The sequence below is a fragment of the Thamnophis sirtalis genome, unplaced genomic scaffold, assembly GCF_051295495.1.
Source record: "Thamnophis sirtalis isolate CommonGarterSnake01/CBP01778 unplaced genomic scaffold, rThaSir2_p1.2 scaffold_5, whole genome shotgun sequence".
Classification (NCBI taxonomy): Eukaryota; Metazoa; Chordata; class Lepidosauria; order Squamata; family Natricidae; genus Thamnophis; species Thamnophis sirtalis.
In genome coordinates this window covers 58,345,759-58,362,519 of record NW_028261385.1, presented here as the reverse complement: position 1 = coordinate 58,362,519, position 16,761 = coordinate 58,345,759, and the positions used below count along the sequence as shown (strand labels likewise).

Below are 16,761 nucleotides of genomic sequence, written 5' to 3'. Positions count from 1 at the left end.
AGCTTAATTTTTTAAAGTCAAGTGGAAGTATCAGCAAGCACAGTGCAGCTCACAATTACTTGAGCAATAGTTTCCCTACAGAATAATGACCTATTACTAGGGAATACTTTAATGTTATTGTACTTGACTTCTGTGATACTGTATTTTGCTTTGTTTGTTAATAACATTATATTAACGAAATTCAGTATATCTAAATCTGTATAACAAGCTAGAGTAAAAACAAAAATTGGAATGTAATAATGTTAATAATTACTTGTATGTAAAGGTCTATATTTGATTATTTCCTTTTTGAAGATTTTATTTGCATGGAATTTAATATTCTATTTTTTAAAAAGCAAATTTATACTTTATATTACGTTTGTTTAGAGAATTGTGATACTTATGTATTTAAAATGGGGAAATGAATTAGGTAGTTTGTGATTGATGTAAGCTAATTGTATTCATTTATGAAATGCTGTATCTTATTAAAAACTATTATGGATCAATTATGAAATCTGATTGCATTCTTTTCTGATGCCAACAGATGTTGATGAGTGTATATCAAATCCATGCTCTAATGGAGACTGTGTGAACACACCTGGCTCTTATTATTGCAAATGCCATACAGGTTTCCAAAGAACACCTACTAAGCAGGCTTGCATTGGTATGGAAATGTTGTTTGCAATCTATCAATTCAACGTATGCTTATATTTGATTTGAGTCTGATACCTATTCAACTCTGAAAACAAGATTATTTTGTCTCTTCAATAAACCATGGTAATGATTTAATGTTTGCAGGTATTTAATTAAATTTATGGTATAGTGAAGCAAAATTTGACAAACTGTATCATGTTTAACTCCGGTGATCCTGCACACATGTATCTCATTTGAACCATGAAAAAATAAAGCAGCATTCCATATGTACAGTTCTAATAAAACAGTTACTGGTTCTGTTAACAAGATTTCAATGAGTCTTTTTTCCAAGCACATTTTTCATTTTTTTTTTCAAATTAATGTTTGCCAGAAAAGCACTAAAAAAAATCTGAAGAAGCTTCTAGACCCATTTTGATCCTAATGATAGCACTAAAATTTTAATCCATAGGCCTATTGATCCCTAGCATATATTGGACTCTATTGAACTCAGGTGATAAAGAGTATTCTGCTGACTAGGAGAGTTCAGGTTTCAGTATATGAGCTCAGATATATCCAGGATATTCTGAGGCTTTAAACATGAAAAGCTGTAACCCTCTTGCTGCTTGAATGCTCCATTTAGATAATGAAAAATAATGAATAAATTGTATGCTTGCATATCCAGTTTCTTTTTTCATCAATCATGATTAATTCTGGAAGTTTGCAATTTGCAATGAATATAATTTCTCATTGGTGTGTATACAACACAAGCATATGGTTACTTTTTTTAGAGTTCAATTTTTAGAACAAAAATTGTTCTGAACTTGGTTATCTGTTTTATTCCAGAAATTATAGCCAGAGGAGAATTCATTCTTGCCTAAGTTCAGCAGAAGTTAATGTTCAAGACAAGAACACTTATTCAAAATAGCCCCTAACCTACTATTTCCATGGGGATGGGAAATGATTTTGGGGAAATCATAGCAATCCAAGTTAGGGCCTCAATATGGGTATGAATTAAAGAGTCCTAATTTAATGATGTCCCATGCAACTACACATTATTTTTAAGGCAAAGAAAGCAACTGGTATGTGGAGAACAGAGTCTTGATTGTCTTAATCTTTGGTCAGGGTAAATAGCTTAGTTTTGTAGTTAATTTTATTTGTTTTAGAAAAAGATACTTGTGCTGTTTTTTAATCTGACAGTAACTTTTGGTCAGTGGTTTTAAAATTTGTGGTTTTAAATATAGTGACAAAGTGGAAGACATAAGGAATAAATTTATTTGAAAAATTTAAGGGGTTTAAAACATGTGTTTTTTATATTAAATGCCCATTTTATACTTAGCCAAATTCATTTTCTTTCTTGCTGCTCCACCTCTCACCTCTGTCCATATCTGGCTCTTGAGTCACAAAATAGTTAGGTTCCCAGGATTTATAGACGAAGGTAGTCTTAAAACTCTTGAGATAAAATAATAGCTGGTTATTGAAATGTTTACTTTTATTTGTTTTTCTCAGACATTGATGAGTGTATTCAGAATGGTGTCCTTTGTAAGAATGGTCGTTGTGTGAACACTGATGGTAGTTTCCAGTGCATTTGCAATGCTGGCTTTGAACTAACAACTGATGGGAAAAACTGTATTGGTATGCATTTTTTATTTTATTTTACTTAGATGAGCTTTGAATTTATGGTTTGTTTTAGTTATAATTCCTAAAATTATTTGCTAAAATCAAATTCCTTGAGAAAAGCTTGCAAATTGCTAAAGATGCATTCCATGGATTAAGGAATTATATTGGATACTGTCAAGTTTTGAGGTGTGGAGTAATGGGATTGGCATAAGGAGGAAAACTAGTTTTTAAAAAATCCCACCTTTTTGTCCTGCATCAGGAGTTTCCATTAGATCAGAATTCTATTTCTGAGTAGAAAACAAATATTTTGGTATTTAGAATTTGAGCTATTATTTAAATTGTAATATCTAATGCTTTATTTTCCAGACCATGATGAATGTACGACTACCAACATGTGTTTGAATGGAATGTGTATTAATGAGGATGGCAGTTTCAAGTGCATCTGTAAACCTGGGTTTGTCCTGGCTCCTAATGGACGTTACTGTACTGGTATGTATATGTATATATAGATATATATTATACCTGTCTTGATGAGACCAGTATTTGTATAAAAAGTTCTGTACTTATATAACAATACTACTAAATTTACATTTCAATACCACCTGACTCCTAGCAACTATTGCTTGTGATGTGTTTGTGATGTGTTTTCTGCATTTTAAAGTGTAATGAAAATCTTTATTATTTATAACATGCATATGTTATCTTTTTGTTGTTAAAGTCTTTAATGTAATTGCAGAATTACATTACTGTAGCTACCACATAATATTAAGCCAGATTGTTTTCAATAATAGTTGTTGAACAATCGTGGAGAATTAGTTACACATAACATTTATTTATAACATAAGTAAGAATATTTTACAGAGACAGTCTTTTTGTGGACTGTCTGGGATTCCACCAATTTTATCTCACTGATAAAATTCAGTAGGAAATCAATGGTATATTTTTTTTCTTTTGGGTAGTGAACAAAATACATTCATTAAGATGTTGGATAAGTTTAAACATCAAACAAATGAATGAAAGAAAAAAATGACTTCATTGACTTCTAATTCCTTTATGATAATATAAGCTTGTTCTTGGCTGAAGAAAATAGTTTTTTTAAAAAGTGGTCCCCAAGTGTTCAACTGCATTAGGGTGTAGGCTATATCAGGAGTCTCCAGCCCCTGGTCTGTGGCCTGCTGGGAACTGGGCCATCGAAGCATCAAGTTTCATTTGTGCATGCACAGGATCTAGATTATATGCACGAAACCATCATTTATCCCCCTGCCATTGCCACTGATGGTCCGTGAAAGGTTTAGACCGCTGGGTCATATGATTGTGAATGTAAGATAGCAAACTTTTTTTAATGGTGGGAAATATTCATTGATTAATAAAGCCATATTAATTGTTTATCAAGCAATCTACTTAATAAGATTTTTGTTTATTTTTAAAAAATATGATCTATTGGTGTTCACATAGGGAGTACTAAATAATATGTACAATTTACTTTTTCTAATAGATATTGATGAATGCAAGACTCCAGGTATTTGCATGAATGGCCACTGCATTAATACAGAAGGATCATTTCGTTGTGATTGTCCATCTGGACTAGCTGTTGGAGTTGATGGTCGAGTTTGTGTAGGTTAGTATTTTATTCTACTTTAAGAAAACATTTTAGGTCTAACCTATAGTTTTGAGATTTACTAGTGGTTTTCCAGTGCTAATTGGGTCCAACCCTGTTTATCTTGTTTTTTAATTAATCAGGCTCAGTTCAATATAATCACCTGTTGCAACAAATATATCTTAGATTTTAAAAAAAGTAATGTTACAAATAGTAGAACATGGATTCATTCATATCTGAAATAACATGTTTTTGTCAAATAAATTAATTGATAAACTTTAGTATGCTACTTAAGAAATAATTTGTAACATAGACAGAATACCCACTTAAAACAGTAATTACATAAACCACAACTGGATGTTAGTATTTGACTGGTATAGAATTTTACGGAAATTCTTGGATTCCATATGAATCCATAAATTTTAGGTGTAAAAATTGGATTCATTTTTTAATTGAGAATGCATATTTATGTCATTATAGAGTAAGAATTTATATATTGTTTTCACATTGTTTCTTAGATACTCATATGCGAAGCACATGCTATGGAGGAATAAAAAAGGGAGCATGTGTACGCCCTTTTCCTGGAGCAGTGACAAAATCTGAATGTTGCTGTGCCAATTTAGATTATGGCTTTGGCGAACCATGCCACCCATGTCCTGCCAAGAATTCAGGTAATGGGATATAATTTTGGACTACATAACGTATGAATAATAAATTGTAAACAAATGAATTATAAATCTTGTCCATTGTTTTTTAAAAACAGGGTTTTTTATTATTATGAAGAACCTACACCATTTTGGTAGCATTACAAACAAAGAGAGGGAAACAAAGAGAGTTTTCCAAAGTATTATATTATATGTCTAGGACATTTGATTCTGCTGGGCTTTTAATGGTATTTCAAATCAGTTTCAGATGAAAGTATATCTCTTTGTTTTTCAGTGGAAGTTTTAATACTTGTGTATGTTTTTCTTAGGAAACATTATTTGTCTTTAAACCACAGACAATAATATAATATAGATCCCCTTTAAGATTTATATTACTGAGAGCATTACACTTTTCTTATATACAAAAAAATCATGCTTTGCATAAAAAATCACAATGGATTGAATTCAATTTTAGTAAATAAAAAAGTATACCCTATAGCACAAAATAGGAATGTGGAAAGCAAAGTGTATGTGCACAGGACATTCATAATAAATTAATCCAAGCATTGAATTTAATTGGATCTAAATGTTGAACTGGATTCTGTTCCAAAAAGCTTATTTGATCATATTCCATAACATGCAAATAAATATAAAAACAGAGGATATTTAATATAAAAACCAATACTTTGCAACTTGTTTTTATTCCAGAAAAGCATATTTTACAAACTTTGCCAATGGTAAATTGTTAGTTGAGATACTGCTCTATTACAATGTAGTGTAATTGTCCAGGAATTTTGGAATCTGTGTAGGTGGGTGGTATATAACACACAATAATATTGTGAACAAGATAGTATTCTGTACTATAAATGAAGATATAATCTAATGATTGTAATAGAAGGTTTGTTTCCATATAAGTAATGTGTGTACCTTTGACTACATTTATCTTATTTAAAAACAGTAAATATGGTATAGTTACTATAGTAACATTAAAACAAATTATTTTGCTGTTATTTTAGGAAGTGTTTCTGAAGTTATTTTATTTATAAGAGAATGAAATTGATTATGTTGAGTGTATGAACAAGAGCAGAATTTTCAAAGAATTTAACTACATTCATTAAAATATTTTAAAATATTAAAACTTAATATAGTTGCTCTAATTATATTGTGTTTTGCTATTTTTATTTTCTCATGGGAAGCTGAGTTCCATGGCCTTTGTAGTGGAGGAGTAGGAATTACTGTGGATGGAAGAGGTAAAATATGCATATACAGAAAATAACAAATAACATTCATATACAGAAGTAAACCTAGTCTTTGATTTACAACTATAATTGAGCTCCAGATTATAATCATAAACTCTGCTGGCCATTAAGTGGATCATGACATGACTGCACTGATTTTTTTTTCCTTTTTGTGGTAAATGCTGTGGTCATTATACAAAGTCATTATGGGCAATGGACATTTTTGCTGAAAAATTAAAGTAAATGCTGGTTTCCAGCAAAATATGTTGTAAAACGCTACAATAAGTTGTAAATGTCATCCAGTGGCTGAATGCCCAAAATGACCACAAGTGGTGGGTGACTTTCAGAACTTTGAATCCAGGTCATAAGTACCTTTTTGGGATTCATCGTAACTTTAAATGGTCACAAAGCGGCTGATGATAAGTCAAGGACTACCTGTATTCTTGTGCATGTAAACTGTTATAATGACTACATATTTTTCTTTAGAACCACATAGTATTGGGTTCATTCTGTTTTAATACATTGTAATGTGTTGGATATTTTGATGATGCCATTTTTAAATAACAATGTATATGTCTCTAGATTTCTAACTAAGATTTTTTATTTTATCTATTAATGTTCATATTGAATATAAACCTGTGCTGACCTTTATGAATAATATATCCTTACTATTTAATAAAAAAAGGAACTGCAGAATATACTCTGACAGATTATATTATTATTGCAGATATAAATGAATGTGCTTTAGATCCCGATATTTGCTCTAACGGGGTTTGTGAAAACTTACGTGGCAGCTATCGTTGTAACTGCAACAGTGGATATGAATCAGATGTTTCTGGACAAAATTGTGTTGGTATGTTATATGAACAATATTCATTCTGAAACTATTTCTAATACCTTAAGATTTTGATACACAGAAAGAATAGTGACCTCTACTAGAGTATGTCTTCACTTACTATCAATAAGTTATTGACTTTGTATCTTATAACAGTTATGACCAATTTTTAACTGCATATAATATATTTAACCATATAATATCTACCTTCCAATATTATAGGGCAGTGTTTCTCAACCTTAGCAACTTGAACATATCCGGACTTCAACTCCCAGAATTCCCCAGCCAGCGAATGCTGGCTGGGGAATTCTGGGAGTTGAAGTCCGGACATCTTCAAGTTGCCAAGGTTGAGAAACACTGTTATAGGGAATCATTTTCTTTTTTGATTCATTTTGTTTATTCTATTAAACATTGCCATTTGTGGGAATTATGAAATACGTTGCTTGTCAGCCCCTGCGCCGCTGGGGCTTTAGCTACTTTAGCTATTTATTGAACTTTTGCAGTATAAATACATTTCCTATAAATAGAATGTGAGATCGTTTTCTAAAATCATAATTAATATCTTATCAATCCATTATTAGCATTTTAGAGGCTAATAAAAAATAAAGCCTTAAAAAAATCATTGTTATTTTTCATTATGTGCCATCATATAAGTATCACTAAGTATCACCACTTAAGCCCTTATATAGATATTTTTTCTCCATCACAATCTGTTATTATCTTCATGCCGAACTGTCCCTAGCCTAGTCCTTTAAGTCTTTCTAATCCATTGCCACAGTAACTGAGGCCATCTTTCTCCCTGATGTTTTCAGAAGGGTAGATCCTCACACAATGTGCCTGAAATGTAATACAGTAGTTTGAAACTGAACGTTTGTGCCTTGAGTGGGAATTCTGGGTTGATTTTTTTGGGATGATCAACTTGTTTGTTTTTTTGGCTTGTATTCTCAGAAATCCAAAACTGAAAAGTTTTAGAACTCTTCCTATCCTGTTTCTTTACAGTCCAATTTTCGTCTACACAAAGTGTTATAGGAGATACCATTGTTTGCATTATTCTGAATTCTGTAAAGGTAGATACAACACAGCATTAGAATTTATTTTTCAAGGCCTTCGTGGCTCCTCTACTAAGTTCTAGTCTTAGCAGTATTTTTTTCTTGACTATTTGTTATTTTATTGTGGATAGTTGATCCTAAAACACAGAAGCTATCATCCATTTTGGTATCTAGTTTGTCTACGGCACATTGTTGTATCTGCACAGTATGAATTGATGCTTCATTATTGTCCCTAATGTGACTCATGTGATTTTTGCATCTTCCTATGTTGCTATTTATTTGACTGCCACCCACTAGGTATAGGCACCTACTTATTTTAGCTGAGCAATGGAAATAGCAATAGTAACAGCACTTAGACATATACTGCTTTACAGTGCTTTACAGCCCTCTCTAAGCAGTTTACTGAATCAGCATACTGCCCCCAACAATTTGGGTCCTTATTTTACCCACCTCAAAAGGATGGAAGGCTGAGATAACCTTGAGCCTGGTGAGATTTGAACTGCCAAATTGCAGGCAACTGACAGTCACCATGAATAAAATGAAGTCTCAAGAAGTGAGACAATCTATTATAGAAACACTTAGTAATGTGAAAATTAAGTGTAGGTATAGCTTGCTTATAGAAGAGCACATTCTCTAGCATATAAACTAATTTGAACTATTCATTTCTTTTCTAGACATTGATGAATGTTTTGTGAATCGATTATTATGTGACAATGGCCTTTGTCGAAATACGCCTGGAAGTTACAGCTGTGTGTGCCCAAAAGGATATATATTCAGCAGTGAAACTGACACATGCGAAGGTAATAATTTTTAATTAAAAAAATAGGGATTCTGTTGTTTAATCAATTCTCTCATTAATTTAAATTGATAATATTAGTAAAGGTAAAGTACTTGATTACAGTAGGACTTCTTCCTTTAAAAAAATGTAAAGTGCCAAAAGTCTTCATTCTTATAAACTTTAATTGTAAGCTAATTTTTTAATTTTTGAGACATTAAAATAGACAAATCTTGAAGTCTGATTCACTAAATATTAATAAACTTTTCTGGACAAGTAGGACATATCTGGAGCTAAATTGAAAGCTAATTTGTAAAGTTGCATCAGTTTTTTAGTTGTTAGGGCAGATATTTTACAGAGTAACTATTCCTCTAAAAGCTGTTGGTGACGGTGGTGTATGGCATATTTGCTTAAATATTCTGGAAGTCTGTTTATGATATTAAATGAGAAGTACATTACTGGGTTTGAATGTTGGGCTATAATCTTTTGAAAAATATTACCATGTACTACAAAGATAGCCTGATTTAGATAACTTTCTAAATTATCATCTAACATTTACATCTGCCGAACATTTACAACATGTAAAATCTGCATGCAAAGCAAAATGTGATTTGAATTATACATACGAATAGCAATAATTTTGAAAGGTGCTGCTTCAGTTCCAGTTGATTAACTGATCTATTATGAGATAGTATAGTGCTGTGGAAAAATAAGGCATCTGTGGTTGATAATGATAAGGCGATTGCCTTCATTTTGCCCACTGCCCAGTTTCAGAGGAAATGTGTTGTGTGCAGATAAATGTGGAGAAAACCAGCAAAATTTGAAGTGGTGAACTCAGTGAAGTAGTAGCATAACAATTTTGTTGCACAGGTAAAAGTTGAATGGTACTTTGTACAGCCATGCAGGAACTTATGTGCTCCTATAAGATTATCCATATTTGTTCAGAACATGATTTCTTGTTCTTAAATAATTTTATGATAGCCATCGGAATCATAATCTTATATACCATGCTACAACAAATTGAAAATGCCCTATTGGACAATGCCCTACTTGTTTGTTAATAAAAGCAGTCTGTTTTCAGGGACATATTGTAGTCAATAGAATTCACAGTTCACTTCCAGGGACATTTTAATTTTATCAATGCCCAATCAAACAGCACTTCTCAAAGCCTTCCCAAAAGTTCAGTGAAAACTTCGCTCCTGATTTCCACATACCTTATGGTTAACATATACTCTTTCTACATATCTACATTTTGGTTCACTCTAAATAACCAGTTTCCATTATGGTCAAAATTTGAACACTTATTGAAAACCTTGTAAGTATTTTTAAAAAATCACATTTCTGTTGTAAAATCAGGATACATAAATATATCTGCGTAAAAATATATTGATGCAACAAATAACACTGCAACAAGAGTTATTTTATGTAACACAATTCGGTTCAATTGGAAGTAGATTCTGTTGAACCCTGGGAGACTTGCATTAAATAAACATGCTTAGCATTATAGTGCATGTCAATGTTTTAAAAGCTGTCCACCAGATGGATATTTTTTTCTTTATAGACCTCTAAATCTGGTTTAAAGAGTTGGGGGAAACCTCCAGAGTAGATTTGGTGTATGTAGAAGACAATAAGGAAGAAGAACTAAGGGAAATCAGATTGCAGGATATTTGAAGTTGTCCTTTGTTGGGAGTTTAGATGGTTGCGTATGTGTTTTAATATTTTAGTACTATGGAGAATTTATTAAAAAATGAAGGCTGAAATAGTACAACAAAGAGATGCTAACTGTATCTGTTTATCTTGATATTTAGCTTCAAAGAACAGCTGTAGCTATAAACATGTTCACGCTGTTATACATGAATCCAGAACACAAACAACGATACATAAATCATTGTAATGTAATCACAAGGAACATTTCAGATGTTGGCTTTGACTTTCAAGAAGAAAAAAAATAACATAATAGTTTTATAGCAGGAGAAAATTCAGCTACGCTAAGTTTTTAATGTAGAAATTACAATGGAAAATAGCCTGTTTATAATCTTTATAAATCTTTTTTTCTTTAACATTTTATTAGATAAAAAACTCCCTAAAACCTGTTCTAAGATGATTGCAAACTCTTATAAGCGTATTAAAATATTGAATAATCTGGGCTTAAATCTATGAGAAACAGAAATGAAAGTTGTCATATTTTTTATTTTGTTTTAAATAATGTTATTTAGTTCTTAAACTGCTATGGCAAATATATAAAATACTCAAGGGTGCATTAAAACAAAGAAAATAGAGTGTTGCAAAATGTAACACTATAGTCCACTCCAAACCATATAAGAATAGGACTTGTCTTAAAAAGGTTTACATATAAATTACCTGTAGTAAATAATAATAGTAATAGTAGTAGCTCTACTGGGAACAGCTTACATCCTGCAGTGATACCTCTAACCATCAGACATCAACAACTGCCTATTCCAGGTCCTTGGCAAGGACTTACTATGGATAAAAATGACAAATAGCAATAGCAATAGCTCTTAAATATACCACTTCATAGTGTTTACAAATATAAGCATATTGCCTTCAACAACCTGGGTACTCAAATCCAGTCTAAACATTTGGTTGACTGTGTGACGAACCATAATTTCTGGGTTTAGAAATAGTTAATTTTAAAACAAGAAACTTCACAAAACAAAAAGAGTACAAAGATGGCTGAGATAGCATATCTAAAGCCAGGTCTTCAGGACCTTTCAAAATTCCAGTAGGGTGGGACTGTTTGCATTTTGGAGGAATCTCATTCCAGAGGGCAGGTGCTATTACTAGAAGATGTGTTTCCATTTTTCTTCTTCAAATAATTATTATTTACTATTATTATTATTTACTATTATTAACTACCTTCTCCATTCTATAATTCAATAAATAATTGTATATTTTCTTAATCAATTTATCCTCCGTACCTTGTAAAATCTTGTCTAATTCTTGCAGTTATTTTGGAATCCATGTTGTTCTTTGTCCTTCCTATATCTAGCCTGAATTTGCATGTATGGCCACCAATCGATATCTGTGCCCTGCTCTTTTAGTTCTAGTCTCGTTTTCAATTCCCCCTGCTCATTTAGTAAATATTTGTATCTCTTTATTTTATCTATATCTAACACGTTTGGATAGATAAATGCTTCCATCGTTGAAAGCCAATTTGGTACTTTAGTGTAATGCTTAACTTTGATTTTTTTTGCCATACTTGTAGCAGGTAGAAAATGTGTTTTCAGCACCCAATAGATAACATTGTTTAACAGAAGGAACCTGCAGTGTGCCAACCCTACTACCTTGAATCAAGTAGGCAGATATTATGCAACACAGGGGTCCATCAAGTAACCAGGCCCTATGCTATGTAAGCCTTTGAAAATAGCAACCAGCATCTCTAATGACACCTAGAAGCATGTGCATAACAGAACCGGAAGAGAGAAGCTGGTCAGTGTGCATGCGTGCCAGACCAGCTGGCAAGCACACATGAGCACCATGGAACCCAGAAGAGCAGCTGATTACCTTGCACATGCACACCGGCTGCTCTCTTCTGGGTTCCGGCGCACATGCGCACGTTCCAGTTTCAGCTGTCAGTGCCGAAAAGGTTAACCATCACTGATCTAGGGCATAACTGGCATAACAGATGAAACTGTGTAAAAGTCTTGTCTGACCACCCGTGAGTGGGAAAATGCTAAACATGGAATATTACCAGAATATTACCAGCCACTTGGGCTTGGTAGGTTTATTATAATTAATAATATGTCTAGAAATATAAAGTTACAAGAACACAGACATTTACAGTTCACTTAAATGGTGGACATATTTTAAAAGAGCAAATTTTCTCCATGCCCCTGGCAAATATCTTAAATTTATGAGCGTTTCTAAACACTAAACATGTGTAAAGTTAGCAGAAGAGAGAGGGAGAAGGAGACGACTGGGGGAAAAAAAACCCTTCTATTCATTTGGCACCCAAAAAAGGCTATTTGGCCAAAGTCACAAGGCACACTTTCTAATCATTAGAAGTGACTACAGGACATAAATACAGATTCCCCATTTCCACCTAACCTCTTGAGAAATTTGCCAGCATTTTTATTGATATATAGTCTTTATAGAAACTCAAATTCATTTAGATTAAGTAAAACAGAGTTTTCAGTACCTTGTCCAAGTTCATTTTTCCCCCAGATTGAATTGCTGATAGAATTTAGGGATGTGTAGATATGCAGATGTGTTAATGTCTGATACATTAAATAATAAATTCATTGTATTCCATTTTCATTGTCATTTAAAGTTTATCAAAATATTCAAAATGGTTGTTTCAAGGATTTTAAACTCAGAAAACCCCCTCCCTCCAAGTCTAGAATTTCACACAAGCTCATGATAAAATGGGACATGATCTGCCCTAACTGATCAGGCAGTTAAAAGCAATAGGAGGTCCTTTCTAGGTTTCTTGCTGTGACATTAAGCCATTGAGAACTCTTCCTTGTCTTGTCTGTTTGTTCCTTTGACAACATCTCTTTCCCTTGTTTATCTAATACATTCTCACATACCATTACTGGTTGTCCCCAATTTGAATGTCTAAAGGTTGTCCATTGTACCATTTAATCATTAGCAGACTATTAATAGACATGTTCGGCCTAGAAGTCAGAACAACATACTGGAAAAGTGGTACAGGTATTCTTGCCAATAAAATAAGTGTATTAATCTTAGTTATACCAGATATGAAACAGACACATGAACTACTACTATATTGTAATGCTAATTAACAGAATCTTACAAGTGTGAATGTATAAATCTCCACTGTTTCTTTTGAAGCCTGTAAAGTTAGGGAGGGTGTCTTCTGAACCTCTTTCTCCACCCTTTATGTAGCTGTGGCCTGTATCTTCTCTTATCTGATTATTCTCTAAGCTGTATCACTTTGCCCTGTTTCTCAAGGTCTTTTTCATATACCATTTACACAATGCCTAAGTCACTAAAAACACCCCTTATTTATCTTTCTGCAATTAATACCAACCGTCAGATGATATGTCTTCACATGGAACTACTTAAACACAATTGTGGAAAAAATGGAGGAGAATAGATTATTGCAATCACACACACCCCTCTTATACAATATTATTTTCCAAACTCTGGCTGAGTCAGTGGAGTCACAACACAATTAGTTTATATAGTTTTTAAAAATATCTTAAAGCTGTATGAGCCATAAATGGAAAAAAAAACAATTTTTGGACATATTGTTGCACAGAACATGCTGCTTCCATTAAAAAGTATTCTTGATTTCTCACAAAACAGTTATTCTGGAAAACTGCTTCAGTTGAAATTCTTATATATTTCTAGGTTATTTGAGGTAACCAATTATCACTTACAAAATTATGCAGGCACTGTTATCTGCCTGTCATACATTCTTTGCATTATAGACATTTAATTCTTTTCTTAGATCTGTGAACACATTTTCCAGACAATCTGGCATAATGTTGTTATGGCAAGATTCATACATTATAATATTTTCCAGAAACATACAGTGAGTCTGACATGTTTCCTTCTGCATTATAGATATAAATGAATGTGAAAGCAGTCCTTGTGTCAATGGTGCTTGCAGGAACAATCTTGGGTCTTTCATCTGTGAATGTTTATCTGGCAGCAAATTAGACTCTACCGGCTTCATTTGTATTGGTAAGTCTAATGATTTCTTTTTTTAAAAAAAGTATGAATTTTTAATTTGTTTTTACACAATAGTCTTTAAAAGAGAAAAGAAGAGTATATGGTAATATCCAAAAAATAATATAGCTGAACAATAGCTCCATACAATATCTTACTTGGTGACATTCTAATTAAAATTCATTTTTCAGCAAGAAAATGCTATCAAACTTCAGAAAAAAAGTTTCAGAATATGTTACAAAAAGAATTTGTCTTTTATTTAGTGAAACTTAAATATACCTCAGAGAAAAATAAGCTGTAATTCGTGATTGGTACATTTATTACATTTAGAAAAATCCTAATTGTTTGCTGTTAATAGAAGAAGAATTAATATTTAATTAGGAGTTTTCTGATTTACTGATAAGGTCTCCTCATGAACTGTGCCAGTTGGGTGGCTCACAATAATTGAAAGCAAGAAATTATAAGAAGAACCAATTAAAGGGAATAAATAATATTTTTAAAAAGGCATGAAGAACAGACTGGATAGAATGACATTGCCTTATTTATAGCAGTACTATATTGTAGCAGCACAATTTGACAAGCCAGTTTGAAAGGCTCTAACAGTAAATTTCTACAAGATCAGTAGTTATTTTGTGTTCATTTATAATTAATATGCTTTACCACAGATGAATTAGGAAGGCCTTATTGTGTTTGACTTTCCTGTAGATAGTCTGAAAGGAACATGCTGGTTGAACATCCAAGATAATCGTTGTGAAGTAAACCTTCATGGAGCTACTTTGAAATCAGAATGCTGTGCTACTCTGGGAGCTGCTTGGGGTAGCCCTTGCGAGCGTTGTGAATTTGGTATGATTTCTACTTAATAATGTTTTCTAAATCCTATACATACCTTACATATTTGTGTATGTAAGTAGACTTCAACTTCAGTAGAACATGTATATGACACAGAGTTTACTTTGTGTTAAAATTATTTATTATTATTATTTTGTTTTATTATTTTAATCTATATTAGTTTTAATGCTTTTAGGCTCTCCAAAGACATCTCTGAGGCGATAGGTAACATAGATAAATTTAATAAACAAACAAACTTATTTATATGCATGAGTATAAAAGAATACTTTCATTTTACCTACGTTTTTAAACATATAATTCCAAATTTTAGATTTTTTGTAGATTAAAGTTAAAATTTTATTTATACTTCTTGGAATATTGTAATGTAGTTTTCAATTAAAATAAAAGTAGTCCTCGACTTATGACCATAATTGACCCAGGAATTAAAGTAGAAGGACTGGGGTTATAAGTGATGGCATTATGTGACTGCACCATATTTTTTTACATCTTTTTCAGTAGTTGTTAAGTGAACCCTAACACAATGGCTGTTTTTTTTTTTACTGGTAACCAACATTAAATGCTAGAAACTATAGAAAAAAAAGCTATAAAGCTGCAAACATGTTCACGTAACCACAAATGGCCATAAATATAAGCTGGTTGCCAAGTACCCAAAATATGATTATGTGAACGAGGTAGGGGTAACCATCATAATTCAAAAATGACTCTTAACTAACCTGTGGGTATTGTAATTTTCAACAGTTATTAAGTAACAAGACCACCTGTAGTTTTTATGTGTTGATATTTTTTTTTAATTTCAAGTGCATTTATGCTGCTTTAATCATTCTGCCTTTTGGCAGCTTATAGTATGTCCTTGACATAGGACTGTAATTGAGGCCAGAATCACAGGATTGTGGTTGTTAGGCAGGACACTATATATATTTTTTTGTAGTGATCATTAATCAAATAAAACAAATCCATTTTACCCAATGGAAATTTTATTTGCTGGAAGCCAGAAGTAAACACCTGAAATCTGCAAAAATAAATTAAAAAATTGCAGTCATGTGATCACAGGACACTGCAGGTGGCTATAATGGTGATCCAGATGCCAAGAATCCAAATGAAAACACAGGATTGGAGGGGTGTGTGCAGCCATTGTAACTTTGAAATTAGTCTGCAAGTAATTTTTGGAGGGGGGTCTGTCATAACTTTGAATGGTCACTAAGAGGCCTGTCATAAGTCAAGGGCTGTCTATAGTACAGCAATATCAAAATGTCCCAAATGCTTTTTTAAAAAGCTGAGGTTTTGGCAGCTCCTTAAGTACCAGGAGTTAAGCTACAGGTCTTGTTTCTGATGTATGGGTATTCTTGAAAAGTTTTTGTGTTTCAAGTTCTTTCCACTGAATCTGATTGGAACCCTGGGGACAAGTGACCATGCAATATTGGAATTTAACATTATACAAATACAAGTAGTAAAACAAAGTCAAACTAGAGTCTTGGACTTTAAAGAGCTAATTTCAATAAGCTTAGAGAGAGCTTGGGAAGAATTCCATGGATGAGAATCCTCAAGGGGAAAACAACTCAAGAAGGTTTGGAAATTGTGAAAAAAATGAGAAAGCCCAGTCTAGCAAAATACCAATGAAGAAGAAAAATAACAGCTCCCAAAAGAAACCAGCATGGCTGCATAAAGAACTCTCTGAAAAATTGAAAGACAAAAAAGATAAGTATAAAAAGTGAAAAGAGGGGGACATAACTAAGGCAGAATATCAGCAAATAGCCTGAGCCTGTAAAGATGAAGTGAGGAAAGCTAAGGCTCACGATGAAGAAAGGTTTGCCACAAAAGTAAAAAATAACAAGAAAAAAAGTTAAGGAAACAGTTGGTCCATTGCTTGGAGAAAGTGGCAAGAAGGTG

The 16,761-nt window shown here is 32.6% G+C and overlaps 1 protein-coding gene across 1 annotated transcript in view; it reads left to right on the top strand.

The window, feature by feature from the left end:
• The window catches only part of FBN2 (fibrillin 2), a 123,978-nt gene that overhangs the window by 40,718 nt on the left and 66,499 nt on the right, over positions 1–16,761 (top strand). The window contains exons 12-21 of the mRNA XM_087715879.1: positions 524–643; positions 2,119–2,244; positions 2,596–2,718; positions 3,725–3,847; positions 4,345–4,497; positions 5,667–5,720; positions 6,436–6,561; positions 8,267–8,392; positions 13,921–14,040; positions 14,731–14,868. Of these exons, the coding sequence (XP_087572005.1) occupies positions 524–643; positions 2,119–2,244; positions 2,596–2,718; positions 3,725–3,847; positions 4,345–4,497; positions 5,667–5,720; positions 6,436–6,561; positions 8,267–8,392; positions 13,921–14,040; positions 14,731–14,868 (1,209 nt within the window). The remainder of the gene's footprint in view (positions 1–523; positions 644–2,118; positions 2,245–2,595; positions 2,719–3,724; positions 3,848–4,344; positions 4,498–5,666; positions 5,721–6,435; positions 6,562–8,266; positions 8,393–13,920; positions 14,041–14,730; positions 14,869–16,761) is intronic.